This window comes from Podarcis pityusensis (genome assembly GCF_964106645.2).
Source record: "Podarcis pityusensis genome assembly, chromosome: 14".
Classification (NCBI taxonomy): Eukaryota; Metazoa; Chordata; class Lepidosauria; order Squamata; family Lacertidae; genus Podarcis; species Podarcis pityusensis.
The window spans coordinates 6,994,003-7,014,157 of record NC_138039.1 but is presented as its reverse complement, the minus strand read 5'-3'; the positions used below and the strand labels follow the sequence as shown (position 1 = coordinate 7,014,157).

The 20,155-nt window shown below is 48.4% G+C and overlaps 1 protein-coding gene across 1 annotated transcript in view; it reads right to left on the bottom strand.

The window, feature by feature from the left end:
- LLGL1 (LLGL scribble cell polarity complex component 1) overlaps nt 1–20,155 on the bottom strand; it is an 81,254-nt gene that overhangs the window by 5,283 nt on the left and 55,816 nt on the right. Inside the window, exons 8-20 of the mRNA XM_080981322.1 lie at nt 19,985–20,139; nt 18,598–18,815; nt 17,922–17,992; nt 13,428–13,581; nt 11,983–12,087; nt 10,646–10,938; nt 9,484–9,637; nt 8,253–8,406; nt 7,120–7,403; nt 5,876–6,140; nt 4,305–4,419; nt 2,999–3,093; nt 185–308 (exon numbers count right to left, since the gene is read on the bottom strand). Coding sequence (XP_080837448.1) covers nt 185–308; nt 2,999–3,093; nt 4,305–4,419; nt 5,876–6,140; nt 7,120–7,403; nt 8,253–8,406; nt 9,484–9,637; nt 10,646–10,938; nt 11,983–12,087; nt 13,428–13,581; nt 17,922–17,992; nt 18,598–18,815; nt 19,985–20,139 — 2,187 coding nt within the window. The remainder of the gene's footprint in view (nt 1–184; nt 309–2,998; nt 3,094–4,304; nt 4,420–5,875; nt 6,141–7,119; nt 7,404–8,252; nt 8,407–9,483; nt 9,638–10,645; nt 10,939–11,982; nt 12,088–13,427; nt 13,582–17,921; nt 17,993–18,597; nt 18,816–19,984; nt 20,140–20,155) is intronic.

Here is a 20,155-nt window from a genome sequence, read left to right as displayed (position 1 = left end):
CTGAGGGCCGTGGGTTCAAGCCCCATGTTGGGCAAAAGTTTCCTGCATGGTAGGAGGTTGGACTAGATGACCCTTGGTGCCCCTTCCAACTCTACAATTCTGTGATTGATTCTCTCCCTCCCACAGAGGCAGTCTGATGGAATGGCTAGATAGAGATAGGTCTAAGATAAGGGTAGAGACTTACGCCAAGTAATCCTTCACTTCCTCAGCGGTGATGTCTCCGGTGGTATCCAGTGGGGTGTCGATGCTGTTATTGGGTGAATCCACTGGCGTTGGAGAGAAAGAAGCTTGGTGTTCATCCGGAGACCCTGAGGGTTGGAGAAAGGGGGAAGAACCTTAGAAGAGCGCTGACAGATCAGAATAAAGGCCCGTCCATCTCCTCCAGCCTTCTGTCCTCACCATACGGCCATTAGCAGAAACTCACAAACAACAACAACCCATCTGGTTGGGTTTCCCCAGCCACTCTGGGCAGCTCCCAACAGAATACAGTGGTACCTCGGGTTGCATACGCTTCAGGTTGCATACACTTCAGGTTACAGACTCCAATAACTCAGAAATAGTACCTCGGGTTAAGAACTTTGCTTCAGGATGAGAACAGAAATCGTGCTCCGGCAGTGCGGCAGCAGCAGGAGGCCCCATTAGCTAAAGTGGTGCTTCAGGTTAAGAACAGTTTCAGGTTAAGAACAGACCTCCGGAATGAACTAAGTATTTAACCCGAGGTACCACTGTATTAAAAACACGATAAAATATCAAACATTAAAAACTTCCCTAAACAGGGCTGCCTTCAGATGTCTTCTAAAAGTCAGATAGTTTTATCTCCTTGACATCTGGTGAGAGGGCGTTCCACAGGGCAGGTGCCACCACCCAGAAGGCCCTCTGCCTGGTTCCCTGTAGCTTTACTTCTCACAGTAAGGAACCACCAGAAGGCCCTTGGAGCTGGACCTCAGTGTCCAGGCTGAACAATGTGAGTGGAGACGCTCCTTCAGGTATACAGGACCGAGGCCGTTTAGGGCTTTAAAGGTCAGCACCAACACTTTGAATTGTGCTCAGAAACATACTGGGAGCCAATGTAGGTCTTTCAGGACCGGTTGTTATATGGTCTCGGTGGCCGCTCCCAGTCACCAGTCTAGCTGCCGCATTCTGGATTAGTTGTAGTTTCCGGGTGACCTTCAAAGGTAGCCCCACGTAGAGCGCATTGCAGTAGTCCAAGCGGGAGATAACCAGAGCATGCACCACTCTGGCGAGACAGGCCACGGGCAGGCAGGGTCTCAGCCTGCGTACCAGGTGGAGCTGGTAGACAGCTGCCCCGGACACAGAACTGACCTGCGCCTCCATGGACAGCTGTGAGTCCAAAATGACTCCCAGGCTGCGCACCTGGTCCTTCAGGGGCACAGTTACCCCAAACAAGACCTGAGCACCACAGCGCTCTCCCAGCAGCTGACATTCAGAGAGCAGAGAGCACAGACATATCCCCTAGGAAGCAGCAGCAGGTCTGCACCTTAGCAGTCAGCATCGTCTTAGAAAATCAAACCATCTGTTGTCTTCCATTGAGCACTTTGTTGATGGACCATTTACTACAAAGGGCAAGCCACAATGCCCCGATACATCGCTTTTTGTTTTGTTTTTAATTGCACAGAGTAGTCTTCCGTCAAATAAAGTATCTCCAGAGCGGGAGTGGACAAACGTTTTCAAGCCAGAGGGGCTGCATTCAAGGATGGCCAACTGTCCGAGGGCCACATGCCAGTGGTGTTTTGAGGACAAAATGGCCACCAAACACACACTCGGATGTCTGAATCACCACATACACACATACATAGATAGGCATAGGTATACACAGGCCCACAATTGCAGCACTGGGTCAACACAAGGGGTTTCAGTCTTTCATCTCACCTCAGCGCTGTGAGGGGGAAGATGGGCTCTGTCTGGCTACTAATAAGAAAAAAACAGGCTTTGTGGACCTGATCAGGCCTCTGGACTCGCCAGCCCCACTTTGGGCCATTCACACCATATATTTAAAGCTCAATGGTCCCTCTTTATGTTTGCAACTACAGCAGCTTGAAGTTGATATGCCCGGAGGTGGAAAGAGGGTATAATGCCAACAAAGGAAGAGTGGCAGATGGAAGTGGTAAAATATACAGAAATGAATAGAATAGAATAAGAGGTTGAGATGAGAGAGAGAGAGAGAGAAGATTGGAAAGGTTTCGTAGATAACTTTTAAATATGCTTATGGTAATTTCCCAAGTAAACAGGAACAGAGTAAATTCACCCGTAGTGACTTATGGAGAACTAGAAAATGAAAAGACAGGGATTCATTGTAATATGTAGTGGAAAAGAAAATTGTGAAGTGAATCATGGAAAGTGGAGGGAAGTTGAAATTAAATGTGTAACTGGCATTTGGACAATCATTCATTGTTCTTATTGTAAAATGAAAATGATAAATAATTTTAAAAACCACAAATAAATAAAGCACTATACCATTTTAAAACAGTTATGGCTTCCCCCAAAGAATTCTGGAAGCTGGAGTTTCTTCAGGGTGTTGAGAGTTGTTTAGGGGACCCCCCTGTTCCCCCCACACAGCTACGATTCCCAGTGCAATTTAACCATAAATCCCTTTTTTCCCAGGGAACTCTGGGAATTGTAGTTCTGTGAGGGAAACAAGTCTCAGCACCCTTAATAAGCTACATTTCCACGATTCCTCAGGGGACGCCACGGCTGTATAAAGCACTGCTATAGCGCTTGGCATGTATGGTGCAGGCATGACCCTAGGGAAATGAAACTTCTTACATAAAACTTGCAATTCTCTCAAAGAGTGGAATTCACGTTTTTCAGTGGAACAGCCTGGCGAGGATAAAGCAGTTTTGAAACAGAGAGGTTTAACTTTCCCCTCAAGCTATTGGGAAAGGTTACATCAGAACTGCAGCAATGGCCGCAAAATCAGAAGAAGCCATTTTGTTCACTATTCCCTGATATTGATTAGGAAATCGGGCCGTTCCCTTACGGTCGCTGCTGGCAAGGGAATGGCTGGCCTCTGATCCTTGGAGGACGTGAGTCCCGTTGGCCTGGTTCAGTTTCGGCGTTGCTGTGAAGTTGTTCCTGAAATGACAAGGGAGCAGCCTTTATTGTTACCAGGCTGGACATGACATCGTTCAGACAATTAGTTAATAGCACGGTTTAAAATCAAAATAGCAACGGTGAGGACCCCTCAAGCGAAAAGTAACTGTGGTATGAAGGGAGGAAAGGCAGGCTTTAAACTGGGAGAGAGGAAGAGTTTTCGTCCCAGGGACCGCATCCTTTCTTCAGCAACATTTCGGGGCCACATTCCGCTGGTGGGCGGGGATAGAGGGGGAAGTGGGTGGGGCCAAAAGCAAAGTGGGTGGAGCAAGAGGTGATTTCTTCCCTCCGTACAATGTGGTACATCCCACCCAACAAAAACTGAGACTCTTCAGCCTCCATTCAGGAAAGTGAGAGGCATTAGGTAAAGGCCCCTGGACGGTTAAGTCCAGTCAAAGGTGACTATGGGGTTGCAGCGCTCATCTCGCTTTCAGGCTGAGGGAGCCAGTGTTTGTCCACAGACAGCTTTCCGGGTAATGTGGCCAGCATGACTAAACCACTTCTGGTGCAACGGGACAACGTGACGAGTGCCAGAACGCACGGAAATGCCATTTACCTTCCCGCCACAGTGGTACCTATTTATCTACTTGCACTGGCGTGCTTTCAAACTGCTAGGTTGGCAGGAGCTGGGACAGATCAATTGTCAACCGTGCAGACTTCGCAACGCCTCTGGTTTGCAACCGAGGGTCAACGTTTTAACACGCACGCTGCTCTCTCTGTCTATAGCCAAGGTTGTGTTTACTGCATGCGAAGGAACAACAAACATCTGATCACAACAGCAAAGACAATTAAAATCTTCTGCAGTGAGGCACGCCAAATCCTGCAGCCTGCACAAGATATGCAAATTGAACATACTTGCGTGATTTCTCCCCCTTCGGTGTTAACTGATTTCTATAACTCAACACTTCCAAACATCTTCCTCTGCTGCTTTAAGGACTAGAAACTTGACTCACTTTTTAAAAAAGGATCCAAGATTCTCAGGAAGCAGAATTCTGGGCCTGCTGCGGTTCAGCAAAGCAACAGCATCCTGACTGTATACACAAAGCTTCCCCTTCAGGTTTGCAGACAGCCCAGCTATGTATAAAACAAGTTTTCCCCTCTACCGTAAAATATTTTGCCTGCACTTGAAGTCACGGTGGTACCCCAATCATTTCCTTCAAAGCCACTGTTGCTGCTTAAATAGCTGCACTTACCCGAGGCAGGTGGAGTCGTGCACACGGCTCGTGTCCAGCCCACACAGTGGCTCCGTGATATTCCTGGTGCTCAGGGAGAATCGCTCAAACTCCGACGGAGAGATCAAATAGAAGCCTGAAAAAAGAGATGGGGGAGCCAACACCGATCAGTCTCTGTTCCCGATGAAAGTCACGTGGCCCCACCAGCAGAATCCACTTCCCGTAACACACTGACTGTAGGTTTTGCTTCCGGTTTTATGGGTAAACAGGACAGCTTTTATTGCAGCGCACTGATCTTTTTTAAAAAAATCTGACTGTTAAAATGAAAGCGTTCACAACTGAAATGATTGGGAAATGATACATGAGTTGAAAAAAATGTTTAAAATAACCTTTTCTAAAAAAAAAAACCCAAAGCCTTTCTTTTAAGAATTCTAGGTGCCGAAATCCCAAGAGATCAGAAAGGACTATTTATGTATGCAACCACGGCTGTGTGGATGTTATTGGCCCAGAGATGGAAAGAAGATAAAGTCCCTACCAGAGAAGAATGGCAGATTACTGTAAATTGATGGATTATGCCAAAATGGCTTAAGATGACCGGAAGAATCAGACATCAGGAATACCAAAGTTTTAATAAGGAATGGGGGAAATTTACAATTTATCTTAAAAACCATTGCAAGCAGCTAAAATCTTTGTAGGATTGGAATAACATTTGGACATAGTGGAGATGTAAAAGATTTGGATTATCGTAAAAGATGCAGGAGGAAATGATTGACAACAGGACCCACGAAGGGAAGGAGGGAAGTCCAGGAGATTCCTTGAATCATTGTTTTATTGTTATATGTTGGATATGTGATTGTAAAACTTCAATCTGAAAAACCAAATAAATCCCAAAAGATAAAAATAAAAAGAGTGTTCACAACTGCGATGGCTTGGGCTGATAGGAGTTGGAAGTCCAGAATATCTGGAAGGCTGCTTCAACCTAAACAGCCCCAACCCCTTCACCTGCTCCAACTCTTTGATCACCCCGGTCTAACTTGCCCCACCCCAGGGGCAAGTTCTCAATCTGCTTTTTTTTAGCTCTAACTAGCTCAACCCCTAGGGATGCAGGTGGCGCTGTGGGTTAAACCACAGAGCCTAGGACTTGCCAATCAGAAGGTCGGCAGTTTGAATCCCCACGACGGGGTGAGCTCCCATTGCTCAGTCCCTGCTCCTGCCAACCTAGCAGTTCGAAAAGCACGTCAAAGTGCAAGTAGATAAATAGGTACCGCTCCAGCGGGAAGGTAAACGGCGTTTCCATGCGCTGCTCTGGTTCGCCAGAAGCGGCTCAGTCATGCTGGCCACATGACCCGGAAGCTGCACGCCGGCTCCCTCAGCCAATAAAGCGAGATGAGCGCCACAAGCCCAGAGTCGGCCATGACTGGACCTAATGGTCAGGGGTCCCTTTACCTTTACCTTAGCTCAACCCCATAGTGCCTCATCATTCCCAGCTTCTTCCAGGTCTCAGTGTCCCTGCCCCACGGTGCCCCCTCTTTCCCTCTGGGTCTAAGTCTTCCTCCTGCCCCACGTTGCCTCCTTGCTCCTTCCGGGCTCACCTTGCCCGTGTTTGGTGAAGACGCACGAGGCGATTCCGCTGATGTCCTCCTTCCGGATGCAGTCGTAGTGCACCTGCGGCCGCAGACCGGGCACCGTGAAGACGTGGATGTCCCCCAGGTTGGTGAGGCACGCGAGGCAGTTCTCTGCGTAGTCCTCGCACGCCACGCTGACAAAGTTCACCAGCCCCACTTTCCGTACCCGGCAGCCCTCGTGGGCCGTCAGCTTGAACTTGGTTTTGGCGCTGACTTTGGGCAGCGTGAAGACCTGGAGTGGGAGACAGCGGGAAGTGAGTGGGGGGAGGGCGCAAAGAGGACGTGCAAGGCTTTAGCTCCGCCCAGCTGAAGCTCCGCCCTCCCTGGCTCAGGAGGGAGCTGGTTCTCAGAAAACTCAATTCTTTTTCTCCGAAAAAACTGCATCTTCTCTCTCGTTCCCAGAAGCTCAAGGCAAAATAGCAGCCCCCTTGCCAAACTTGCAGGACAACGGCACCCACCCAGGTTTTGTTAGAATCAGCCTGGTGCCTATTGCTACTGGTAGGGCAGAAGGCGGGGAGCCCAACAGTAGGTGGCGCCAGAGAACCAGCGACAGGCAGAGCCAACTGATTCCAGTTTTGTCTTTCTCCTCTTCGCTGCCACGCTCTACGAGGGCAACACTGACACAGAGGTGGTGGAGACAGAAGCAGCTGGCAGGCAGTCAATTGAGAGAGAGGGCAATGCTTTGCCTTCACTCTGAATGAGCGGTCACCTTTGGCTTTGTTCATAACTCAGCACCCTCTCTCTCTCTCAAAAAAAAAGGACTACTGAGGACACTTTTTGTGAACCTCCCTGACTCAGGGATTGAGGTGCCAGTGGCCCCCAAGGGTAGTAGATACAAATTAATTAATTAATTTACACACACACACACACACACACACACACACACACCACACCCTGCCCATCTGGCTGGGTTTCCCCAGCCACTCTGGGCAGCTTCCAACAGAATATTAAAATACAATAATCTATTAAACATTAAAAGCTTCCCTAAACAGGGCTGCCTTCAGATTTCTTCTAAAAGTCTGGTAGTTGTTCTTCTCTTTGACATCTGGTGGGAGGGCGTTCCACAGGGCGGGTGCCACTACTGAGAAGGCCCTATGCCCGGTTCCCTGTAACTTGGCTTCTCGCAGCGAGGGAACCGCCAGAAGGACCTCGGCACTGGACCAAATAGCTTTCTCACACGGCTAGAGATTCTGCCCCTCCCTCAGGATTACCTTGAACTGCTCTTCTGAGGCGATGAGCACTGAATGGCTGCCCTGCATGTCGGGGGCTTTGGCCAAGTCCCGCGAGACCTCGTACGGTTCCGGCAGAGGGTTCCCCCGGCCGTCTAAGACGGCGATCGACACCACGGGCGCTCTGTGCATGAGCTGGATCTCCTTGCCCAAGACCGCCTCCACCGAGCGCTCGGAAAACTTCTCCTGCGAAGGGACCTCCAGGGCGTAGGCAAACACCGAGCCAGAGTTTGTGCCGGCCCACATGGTGGGCCCATGATGCGCAGCTGGGGGGGGGGGAGAGGGGAGAAGACAGGCAGTGAGAGAAGGCATCCTGCAATGAGCTGAGGGCTGGGATGGATGACCTCCCAGGTCCCTCTCAGTGCTACGATTCTAAGGGCCAAGAAACTTATTTTTGAGTTTTTATATTGCAAACCACTCTGTGATCTTTGGGTGAAGGGCAGTATAGAAATGTAATTATTATTAATAGTAATAATAGTGGAACTATAGTGGAACATAGTACAAGTTTAGCGCTCATTTCCATATTACAGTGGTCAGGTTACAAACGCTTCAGGTTACAGACGCTTCAGGTTACACACTTCACTAACCCAGACCTCGGGTTAAGAACTTTGCTTCAGGATAAGAACAGAAATCGTGCGGCGGCAGCAGGAGGCCCCATTAGCTAAAGTGGTGCCTCAGGTTAAGAACAGTTTCAGGTTAAGAACGGACCTCCAGAACGAATTAAGTTCTTAACCAGAGGTACCACTGTATTTGCAAATGGTTGTGTTTTTTCTGGAGGCAAGTAACACGAAAACGAGCACCAAAGTTGCGCTTTACTTCACTGCAAGTTCCAGAAGTGGCTTTTGCATCGCATGAAAGCTCAAATATAGAACTAAGAGTTAGCGAAATGTAGTGAGAGAGGAATAAATTGCCTTTTAAACGTGGCAAGTGACCAATTCCAGGACTGATGCTGCCAAGGCTTTCCCAACTAGATGCCCTTCAGGCGCTGTCAAACTACAACTCCCATCATCCCTTGCCACCAGACATGGGTGTCTGGGACTGTTGGGCAGTAGAGTCCCAACCATCCCGGACTCCGGTCCCTTTCCACCCGCGTTGCACCTCTTCCTCCTCCTTACCGTCTCGGAGGAAGGTATCAGCGAAGTAGAGGCAGCGCACGACTCCCGACAACGAGTCGTCGGCCGAGCGGGGTTCAATCCGCCGCTGGACGGGGGTCATCTCCACCTCGTGAGGGCCGGGCTGCTCAGCCAGCTGGGCATTTGCCTCCTGCACCTGACGGGGGCAAGAGGAGAGGAGGCAGATTCATGTCAAGCCATCGCCAGGGATGAGAAACAGTTCGAGTGATGCTTCAAAAACAGTTCCGTGCCACCCTGCTCTACAATATCACATTCCCCATCCATCCTCAACTAGGACTTATGGCCCCATTTTTATCTTCCGTTTATCTTTTTATTCTGTTCTCCTCTTGAGACTGCTGGATTCAGACTCACCCTTGACCACTGGCCTTGTTGGCTGGGGGTCACTGGGAGTCAGTCAGAGGCCAGCGACAACCAAAGGGTTCCCCCTGATCTAGCCCAATGCTGCTTATCTTGACCGGCAGCTGTTCCCAGTACGTTTCCGAGCAAAATTCAAAGTGTTGGTGCTGACCTTTAAAGCCCTAAATGGCCTCGGTCCAGTATACCTGAAGGAGCGTCTCCACCCCCACCGTTCTGCCCGGACACTGAGGTCCAGTGCCAAGGGCCTTCTGGTGGTTCTTTCACTGCGAGAAGCAAAGTTATAGGGAACCAGGCAGAGGGCCTTCTTGGTAGTGGCACCTGCCCTGTGGAACGCCCTCCCACCAGATGTCGAAGAGAGTAACAACTACCAGACTTTTAGAAGACATCTGAAGGCAGCCCTCTTTAGGGAAGCTTTTAATGTTTAACAGATTACTGTATTTTAATATTTTGTTGGAAGCCGCCCAGAGTGGCTGGGGAAGCCCAGCCAGATGGACGGGGTATAAATAATAAAATTATTATTGCTGTTGTTGTTGTTATTGTTATTATTTATTCTGCACTCCATTTTTTGCCTTTGCCAGGCTCCTTTTCACCGGGAGACGGAACCATTTCCCCTTTCTCCAATCAGGGCCTTTTGAGGTTCAGCCCCTTCCAAGAAGCATCTCTCCCCAGAAACTGGGAAACGTAAAGGCTCCCTTCCCTTGCTGCTGCCATGTCTACACATCAGTCCCAAAACCTCAACTTCTCTCTCCCTTCCTTTCTCCCTCCCTTCCTTCCTTCCTAAACCTTTGTTAGGGTTTAACCCAGAACTCGAACCCACAGCTTTCCTAACTGGGCACGCGCCCCAAGGTCCACTCACCTTGCTTGAGGGGCTGCTGGTGTTGACCCTCTTCTTCCCGGACACCCTGCTTTTTCGGATCCTGCGGAAGGACTGCCGGAGAGACTTTTTCAGGGACTTCACCCGAGAAAGAGGCCCCTCCATGGCGAGGGAGTCATTGGGGTGCAGCGTGCACCTGTTTGAGAGACAGCAGAAGGGTGGATTTGATTTAAATCAAATTGATTTAAATCACAATTTAAATCACTAGTCAGTAAGACTTGATTTAAAACATTTTTTTCCAGAAAGACTCATTCTTGCTGGTATAATCTTAATATTTACAAGCAGATGAAGGTTTCATTTTTGGAATAATAAATTTTCAGAGTAGTTTTTACAGTTACAGTGGTACCTTGGGTTAAGAACTTAATTCGTTCTGGGGGTCTGTTCTTAATCTGAAACTGTTCTTATCTGAAGCACCACTTTAGCTAATGGGGCCTCCTGCTGCCGCTGCGCCGCCAGCGTGCAATTTCTGTTTTCATCCTGAAGCAAAGTTCTTAACCTGAGGTAATATTTTTGGGTTAGCAGAGTCTGTAATCTGAAGCATATGTAACCTGAAGCGTATGTAACCCGAGGTACCACTGTATATCAAAAAATTCTGATTTGGTTATACTATTAGAAATACATAAGACGGATAATTGTGACATTATTGTGCGGTTTAATATGTTAACTGTTAATATTAGGACAACTTTTCTGCTGTACTTTATTGGAAGGAGAAAAATAATCATTTCCTCAATAACAACTTATTTAACTAAAACAGTAACATTATAGCATATGTATCCATGTTTGTTAACTGATGTGGTTAAATGTTTTTTTTAAAAAACAACAACTTAAAACTAAGTTTCAGCACACATGCAAAACTTAAAACAAATCCTTATTTCCCGATGAATAGCCTTTGGACTATAATGTAACTTAAATAGAAAACTATCTTTAGAAAGATTTCTCCTCCAAAAGCCTTTTATTTTAAAAACCCCATTTAAATAAAAAAAAATCTGATGCATTAGTGGGTGGTAGGTATAAAAAGGTTGACTACCCCTGCTTTATAGGGTCAAAACCAGCACTCTGAATTGAGCCCGGATACGAATTGCTTGAGGATTCAAATGAAGGTGCTTTCACCTTAAAACTTGCTCTGCCCTCCCCTGCCCCCTACCTGGCCAGCACAGAGTTCCTCCGGTAGTAATCGTACACTCCGAAGCCGTGGCTGGTCCCAAAAGCCACCAGGTTCCACTCGGAGTGCAGAGTGACGGCTGTCACGGCCGCCGGGGGCATGCACTGGACGAGGACGCAGGGCTGGAAGCCCGGGGCGAAGGCAAGGGAGCCGTTCTTGGGGGCGAGGCGGTCGTGGCCCTTCCACGTGAAGCCCTCGCGGTCCTGGAGGAGGTCGACCACGGCCACATTAATCAGGTGCTCCGACTTTTCGTCGGCGAGCTCCATCACCAGCACCTGCCACGGAGGGGGGGCAGAAAGACAGGGATCAGGGACAAGAGGAAGGTGCTTCTCAGTTTCACACTGGACCCATGTAATTCAGGGCTTTGTGTATACAGTGGTACCTTGGTTCTCAAACGCCTTCGTACTCAAACAACTTGGAACCAGTGCAAACCTGGAAGTAAGTGTTCAGGTTTGCGAACCCTTTGCAGAAGCCGAACATGCTCCGTTTTGAATGTTACGCTTCCGATTTGAGTGCCACACTTCCGTTTTGAGTGTTGCACTAAGGTCTGTCTGTTTTTCCTATTTACAGTGGTACCACAGGTTAAGTACTTAATTCATTCGGGAGGTCCGTTCTTAACGTGAAACTGTTCTTAACCTGAAGCACCACTTTAGCTAATGGGGCCTCCCATTGCCGTCGTGCCACTGGAGCACAATTTCTGTTCTCATCCTGAAGCAAAGTTCTTAACCCAAGGTACTATTTATGGGTTAGCAGAGTCTGTAACCTGAAGTATCTGTAACCTGAAGCGTATGTAACCCGAGGTACCACTGTATTTTGCATTTTTGTTTTTGCGGCTCTTTTTGTTTTGTTTTTGTGACTGTGTGGAACCCAGTTCAGCTACTGATTGATGGATTGTGTGACTGCAGTACATTGATTACTGCTTTCACTTTATGGATCAATTGTCTTGATAGATAGTAAAATTCATGTTAAACTGCTGTTTTAGGGGTTGTTTTTAAAAGTCTGGAACAGATTAATCCATTTTGCATTACTTTCTATGGGAAAGCACACCTTGGTTTTGGAAAGCTTTGGTTTTGGAACGGACTACAGGAACGGATTAAGTTTGAGAACCAAGCTACCACTGTAGCAGCACAATAACCTGGAAGCCAGCATGGCAGTGCAGTTGCTTAAGCAGAGGTCTGACATGCTGTTGGCCACCTGCCCTCATCATTTGCCTGGCCGCTGCCTTTGGCACCAGCTGCAGCTACCAAGCCAGGCAGGTGAGGGCAGGTTAGGAGGGACTGCATCACGGGGTTCAGAAAAAGTATGCCTTTCCCAGTTACCTGCCCTGCTGTACCAGCCACCACCATCTTAGCTGTGTATTTGCACAGAGCAATCTTCTGAATCCCCAGCCTGGGGTCATCGCTGTAAGGGTCGAAGCAGCCAACCTGGAAGACAAATATTCATGCATTCATTTCCAGGGGGAGAGAGAAGCAAAGGAAATGAAGATCAGAGGCACACAATTCCCTCTGTAAGAAGAAAGCAGTCAAGTGCTGTATATATTGGAGCGTGTGTTCATATGGTGGCAGCAGAGGAGAAGCTCACAACGGGCCTCTTTCTGCAGTGTTTCATCAGACGGCATGAACAAAGTTTCCCAAACTGGTTGATACTGAAAACACTGCTCCCTCTCCCCGCAGTCCATGGGTCGAAAAGGGCCTGGCGTGGGACAGGTGCCTTGCACTTGATGAGCAAGCATGCAAATGTTTGTTCTGCTTTTTTTTAAAAAAAATGCAACATATACTTTTACGTAGATGAGGTTTAGACTATGAAAGTTTCCATCCAGCTCAAAAGCTGCAGTGACTCCCTTCCTCCACTTGGGGGCAGAATTCCACAAGCATTAGCCAAATCTTTTTTAGAAAAGAGAACAGATTTTAAAAGATGCATTGCTGAATTCGTTTAGAAACGAGTGAGACAAGGTAACGAGCACCGACGTAGCAGAAATCAACACAGAGCTAGCTGCTTCTCTACTCTGAGGCTCCATCAGCATTGTGCATTCAAAGCCGTACCCTACCACTTGCAAGAGACGCTAGTCCCAAAGAACCCTGGGAGCTGTAGTTTGCTAAGGGAGCAGAGACACACACACCCCATTCCTCTGAAAAGGCTACAATTCCCAGAACTCCCTGGGAAGAGGGACTTACTGGTAACCTGCTATTGGACTGCAGGCATAAAACAAAGATTTCTCCCTCAAGCAAGGTAATAGTAACAATTGTTGTTTGTTTGTTTGTTTGTTTGTTTGTTTGTTTGTTTGTTTGTTTGTTTTGTTAATATTGCTGCTGTTGTTGTTTGTGCCCTGCCCATCTGACTGGGTTGCCCCAGTCCCTCTGGGTGGCTCCCAACAGATAAAAGAGCAGACTAAAACATCAAACATTAAAAACGTCCCAATACAGGGGTGCCTTCAGATGTCTTCCGAAGCTCGTATAATTATTTATCTCCTTGACATCTGACGGGAGGCCGTTCCACAGGGCGGGTGCCACCACCGAGAAGGCCCTCTGCCTGGTTCCCTGTAACCTCACTTCTCACAGGGAGGGAACCGCCAGAAGGTCATTGGAGCTGGACCTCAGTGTCCAGGCTGAACGATGGGGGTGGAAGGCAATGGGAAGATCTCTATCTATACCTGTTGAACCGCACAGCTCAAGAGACACAGAGCTACTGTGAGGCAAGAGGAGTCACTCTGCCCTAATGAACCAAGAGCCCCCCACCCAAAGGCATTTGGAGGGGGGGTTGTTACCTTACGGAAGGGCGGCCAGTCCTCCTCGCAAGACTGGTTCAGGCTGTCGTTGTGCTCACAGTCCGTCTGGAAAATGTTGGCCGTTCCCAGCTTGTACAGCGGCTTGAGGGAGACTCCCGAAGCGTCCCAGAACCGGACTGTGCCGTCTTCATGCCTGTGGAGAGGAAGGTTGTTTTCAGCAAAGGCTGGTTGTGAAAAATATCTGTAAGATTGTGAGAAGGGTCTTGCTGGTCAGGCCAGGCCAGCCTCCTCTTCTCACAGTGGCCAACCAGATGCCCGTTTTGGGAAACCCACAAGCAAGGCCTGAGAGCCCTCTCACGGCTGGTGAATCCCCGGAGTTGAGGCACTTGTGAGAACAGGAAGCTAAACTAGATAGGCCTGCTCCCACAGCTTCTCATGTTCTGACCTGGGACTCTCTTAGCTTGGGTTCCGAGAAAGAATTTGTCGGCATCTGTCTCAAGAGGCAATGGAGTGCGCCTCCGAGGGTGAAGTCAAACCGCTGTGTTAGCAGCAGCCAAGTGACCTCCCCAGTGGGCAAGCTTGGGCAGTATGTAAGGAGGTGCTGGGCAGACCAGATGTCAATCCTCCCCGCTCTCGGCCTCACTGATGGGGTCCAAAAGAAAGCAGAGCAAGACGTTTGGCGCCAGCTTGGCTGCAGAAGTTGCTGTAAGGAGGCGTACAAGGCGCCATCCAACCACCTTAGGGACTCTGCTCCAGATTTGTGTAAGGTCAACTCTTTAGCCCAGGCATGTCCAAAGTCTATTTTGGGGGCCTAATCCAGCCTGCCAGTCGGTTCAATCCAGACCCTGAGGCAGTTCATCTCTTGGGGTTAAGTTCCTGAAAAAAGCTCAACAAGTTCAACCCTTTGGCCGCCCCTCAGGGCCCTTCACTTCATCACATCTGGCTCTCTTTGAAAAAAGTTTGGACCTGGAAAAGAATTAAGAGCCTCGGACAGAAGATCACCAGGTTGATGGGCTATTTGGAATTGACGGAAATGACTGGCAGAACCCGAGACCAGGGAGAAGAGACGGTGGAAGAATATTGGAAACAAGTTTAAAATCTATATATGGAAATAATGTAAAATTAATGAGTGTTAGAAAAATGTTGGAAGGGAATTATACAGCTTTAGTAGAAATATTTTAAGGAATTAAGTATAAATAAGTATTATAGTATTAATGGAAAATAAGGTTAAAATATGTTAAGATAATTACATGACAGAAAATAGAGAAAGATGGAAAGGATTTGCTGAAACAATCAATAGAAATGGAATACAAAAAGGGAGGTGAGAGGAGGTCGATGAAACAAGGGAATAAAAGAGAGGATATTGAGATGGTATGATGTGTGTTTTTTTGAATTGTTTTTGCTTTTGTTTCGTTTAATGTGTTAATGTTGCATTCTGCATTGTTTATATATTGTATTGTACTGTTTTCTCTTTTGCTTTTGCTTTTTCTTCTTTTCTTTTTCCTTTTCTCTTTTTTTCTTTTTGTAAGGTATAAAAGCAATAAATATTATTTTTTTAAAAAAAAAAAAGTTTGGACACCACTGCCTTAGCCTTTGCTTCTCCCAAAGATATCCCACAAGGCGGAATACTTGCAACTTAAAAAAATCCCTTCCAGTAGCAGCTTAGAGACCAACTAAGTTTGTTATTGGTATGAGCTTTCGTGTGCACGCACACTTCTTCAGATATGCACACTTTGTATCTGAAGAAGTGTGCGTGCACACAAAAGCTCATACCAATAACAAACTTAGTTGGTTTCTAAGGTGCTACTGGAAGGAATTTTTTTATTTTGTTTCGACTATGGCAGACCAACATGGCTACCTACCTGTAACTAGTACTTGCAACTTGTTTCAGCCGCGTGGAACCTTTCGGCCTCCAGGCGCTGCTAAACTACAACTCCCATCATCCCTGGGCATGTTTGCTGGGAGTGGAGTGCTGGGAGTGGAAGCTCAGTAATGCTTGCGGGGCCAGAGGTCCCCCCCCACACCTGGTGTGCATGCTTATTGTAGCACAACCTAACAGAACCTGTTGCCAGAAGCATCATCATCATCATTTTACAAATGGCAAGGGATAAATTGCACACTCTTCTCCTCCTGCGCAGGGACAGACTACAGACTCTCATCTGACGCCTAGGCCAGTTGTGGCTAACCTTTGGCTCAACAGGTACCATAACACTAGAATTCCCATCAGGTCCAGCCAGCATTAACGGTGGTCAAGGATGACGGCAGATGCGGTTCAGCATCGACAACACACCCACCCCAGATGTCCTGCAGATTGGTGCACAAATGACCTCACTGGCAGAAGAAAAGTGATTTCCCCACAAAATATTCCGGCTGCAAGAATCTGGAGGTGCCAATATGTTCACAACTCTGTCCTTGACAGTATCACAGCTAATATATTCAGCTCTGCTAACTCACCCCCCTACTACGAAACCAAACTCTGCCCTGTCCAGAGAGGAGACGCAATCTCTTTGCAAACACACTTTCCCAGTCATCTGATCCTTCCCCGACTTCTTCCTTTGCCCCTCGAAAGCAAAACCTGAAAAGCCCAGTTTTTTATTATTTCCGCACGCAGGAGGAATTTGGGAGGCGCAGATGCCAAATATTACCAGATTGCCCTTGGCGGGCGAGAGAAAAAGAGAGCGAGTTAAGAAAACGAGATCAGGTTGCAATTGGTTTTGGCAACGGCGACTCGAAGGGCTTTGTAACAGTCCCTTCCACATAACGAGGGGAAATGCGGCGGTTGGGAGGGAGAAGGAAAACACAGGGAGGAGAAACCACCCCTTTGGAATAGATTTCCCTGGTCTTCTCCCCCTCACTCTGCTATCTCAACCAGGGGGGAAAAAAACCCATAACAAGTGACTCATTGCACATTGCAGTTGTAAGAAGCAGTTTGTTTATTAGGACCTCTCTAATCCTTGCAAGCATGCCTGTAAGGCAGGACCGTACTGATTATCCCCATTTCGCAGGTGGGAGGGCGGAGAGAATAATGACTTGTGTGTGGTGGCCAAAAGACCCCAACTCATGCCTCATGAGAGAACTGAACGGGCTGCTTCCTGCCCAGAGAGACCACCGCAGGTTGGCTGCGAGCCAGGATCTGGCCGGCTTGCTCCGACTTCCCTGCCTTTGAAGCCTCCGCTCGGGCCTGAACATCTGCTGCCTCTGGCTAGCAAAACCTTGGCTGCGCTCTCCAAGGGGGAAAGTGAAGACTGGACCACGTAACGCTTGACACCAAGCAGCTCAGGAGTTGCCAAGAGGGAAGGAAGGCAAGGAGAACGAGAGAGGAAGCCCTCAGCAAGGACAACTGATGCATTCTTGCCAGGCAGCCAAAGCGAAAGAAGCGGGGGGGGGGGTCTCACTACATCCAAGGAGAAAGATCTCAACCACAGAGCGGGGGAGGGGGGGGACTCTTCCAAATTTGCGCTTCCAGAAACCGGATGATGCTTTATACCAGGCATAGGCAAACTTGGCCCTCCAGATGTTTGGGGACTACAACTCCCATCATCCCTAGCTAACAGGACCAGTGGTCAGGGATGATGGGAATTGTAGTCCCAAAACATCTGGAGGGCTTAGTTTGCCTATGCCTGCTTTATACACAAGGTGCACCTTGCATTCCAACTTCTTAAAACTGCTGAAAGTTCTTCTGTTCCGTCAGTTAAGAATGCATCTGTCCCTTACGGTTATCTGATTTCAAACTATAACACATTTTTACATGGGTTTTGCTGTATGATTTTGTGCACCACTGTTATAAACTGCTAGGTGTTTTCTTACTATTATTATTAATAGTGATATGTAATCATAAAAAAAAACCACAAATAAAATGAAGACGCAAAGTGCAGAGGGGACCTGAGCAACGTAAGAAATCCTAAGATGTTTAAATTGGTCCGAAAGCAGATAAAATGCAAGGAAAATGAATTGCTTAGTATATATTTAAAAAGAGTATGATCTAACATTCCCTCTATTTAAATGCGCAGTGCAGATGAGGCCTGGGAGCCCCCAAAGCTGTAGGGCAGTGTTTCTCAAACTCAGGTCTCCAGCTGTTGTTGGACTACAACTCCCATCATCCCTAGCTAGCAGGACCAGTGACCAGGGATGATGGGAATTGTACTCCAAAAGCAGCTGGAGATCCAAATTTGGGAAACCCTGTTCTACACCCTGACTGGCAGCACCTCTCCAAGATTTCAGATGGAGTCGCTCCCAGGCCTAACAGGAGAAGCTTTTGGGAACTGAACCTGGGAGTTCGTGCATGCAAGGCAGATGTTTAGCGACTGAGTTGCGGCCCTTCCCCAATCTTGCAGAGCTGGCGTCCTCCACTGGCAGGTGCTGACGGCAGCTGAACACCACCTGACGGGCCCCCAGCTTGGAAGAAGGATGCTGTCCTCCCCGACATCCTGCCTCAGCTGTCTTCTGCCTTCCAATGCAAAAAAATTCGCACTCGGCACAAACAACATTACATGGGAGGAGGACAGCCTGGGGAGAAACCAAAACACAACTCACCCGGTCAAGAGAAGCCCCCGTTGGGTGGGTTCCTGTGCGAGGCTCCTTCCTCCGTTGATGGGCCAGTTCTGCTAAGAGAGAGAGATAGAGACAAACGTGGGAAAAGAGAACTGTGGCCAAAGAGTGCAAAGGCCCTTGTATTAATATTGTTATTGCTATTAGTAGTAGTAGTAGTAGTAGTAGTAGTAGTAAGGTAAAGGTAAAGAGACCCCTGACCATTAGATCCGGCGGGAAGGTAAATGGCATTTCCGTGCGCTGCTCTGGTTCGCCAGAAGCGGCTTAGTCATGCTGGCCACATGACCCGGAAGCTGCACGCCAGCTCCCTCGGCCAGTAGAGCGAGATGAGCGCCGCAACCCCAGAGTCGGCCACGACAGGACCTAATGGTCAGGGGTCCCTTTACCTTTAGGCACAGCTCCATGTTTCTTTTGGGGGAGGGGGTCATCAAAGGAAGCGAGACCCCCCTCTGGCCATGATGCAAGAGGGTCAAAGGGGGCGAGGCTGCTTTAATAATAATTAATAATAATAATAACAACAATAATAATAATAATTTATACCCCGCCCATCTGGCTGGGTTTCCCCAGCCACTCCGGGTGGCTTCCAACAAAGTATTAAAATACAGTAGTCTGTTAAACATTAAAAGCTTCCCTAAACAGGGATGTCCCTGTGCCAACTCACCACAAAGGAGAGTCGAGGGCTCTGGTCTTCTCCTGCGCTGATGATCCTCTCCCACAGCTTCAGGGGGATGTTGGAGATGTGGTAGGAGCAGGTGATGGCCGAGGAGTGGAGCGGGGCCAGGTACGGGGCGGGAATGGTGGGCCAGCCGGGCGTCTGCAGGTCAATGACCACCAGCTCCTCCTCCACCAGGACCACCAAGGCGGCTGGGTTGTCGAACTCTGGAAGGGAGAGAGAGAGGAAAGCACCTGTTAAGATGCGCCAGGACAGATTGACTTTGGGGAGGACCGAGGAGGAAAGGAGAGGGGACCACTTAGGAACAGAGGCAGAGATGGAGGAAACAGAGAGGGAGAGAACGATGGAGTTCTTGTCTGTGTGGTACAGTGGTTAAGAACCTGAGAAGAGCCTACTGGATCCGTCCAATGGCCTATCTAGTCTAGCATCCAGTTCTCACAGTGGATCACTGGGAAACCCCGCAAGCAGAACGGGAGCACAAGAGCTTTCTCTCTCCTCCTGTGGTTTCCAGCATTGCTGCCTCTGACAGTGAAGACAGAGCAGAGTCATCCTGGCAAATAAGCCATGAATTTGTCTAGTCCGATTTCTAAAGCCATCCAAGTCGGCAGCTGCCTCCAGTGCAGTTTAACCACATGCTGAGTGAAGGAGTCCTTTCTTTCATGTTTCCTGAATCTGCCAACGTTCAGCTTCACGGTGGGTCCCCAAATTCTAGTGTTGTAAGAAAAAGGGGGAACACTTTTTTCTCTGCCCACTTTTTCCGGGTCACATACAGTGGTACCTCAGGTACTTAATTCGTTCTGGAGATCCATTCTTAACCTGAAACTGTTCTTAACCTGAAGCACCACTTTAGCTAATGGGGACTCCTGCTGCCACCGCGCTGCCAGAGCACAATTTCTGTTCTTATCCTGAAGCAAAGTTCTTAACCTGAAGCACTATTTCTGGGTTAGCGGAGTCTGTAACCTGAAGCGTATGTAACCCGAGGTACCACTGTATCATTTTATAAACTTCTATGGTGGTTTTTCATCTTTTCTCTAAAAGAGCCAATACCCTTTTTTTCAGATGGGGCAACCAGAACAGCACACCATACTTCAAACATGGTCACGCCGCAGATTTGTAAATTAGCACTAGAGTAGGATGTTGGGGAGACCAGGGTTCAAATCCCCACTGGGTCAGGCCAGCCTACCTCGCAGGCTTGTTGTGGTGAGGATAAAAACAAGGGGGAAGCAGGGGGAGGGGGGAAGAAGCACGTAGGTCACCATTGAGCTCTTTGGAGGGAAGTCGAGATATATAGATGCAACAAATCAGATTGGCTGCTGTTGTCTAAACATATCCTCGCGGGATAGAGAGATGTTTGATAATATCAAAAGGTATTTACCCTCCTCTACCTCTGTGTTGCACACGGTGAAGAAGTCGATGACACGCGACGTGAAATCAAGGGTGACCAAGGTCTGTCCTTGCAGGATGGTGACGCAGTGCCTGTCTCCATAACTGGCCCTGGGCATCCCCCCACTGAAGATGATGTAGGGGCTCCTACAGGACGGGAGTT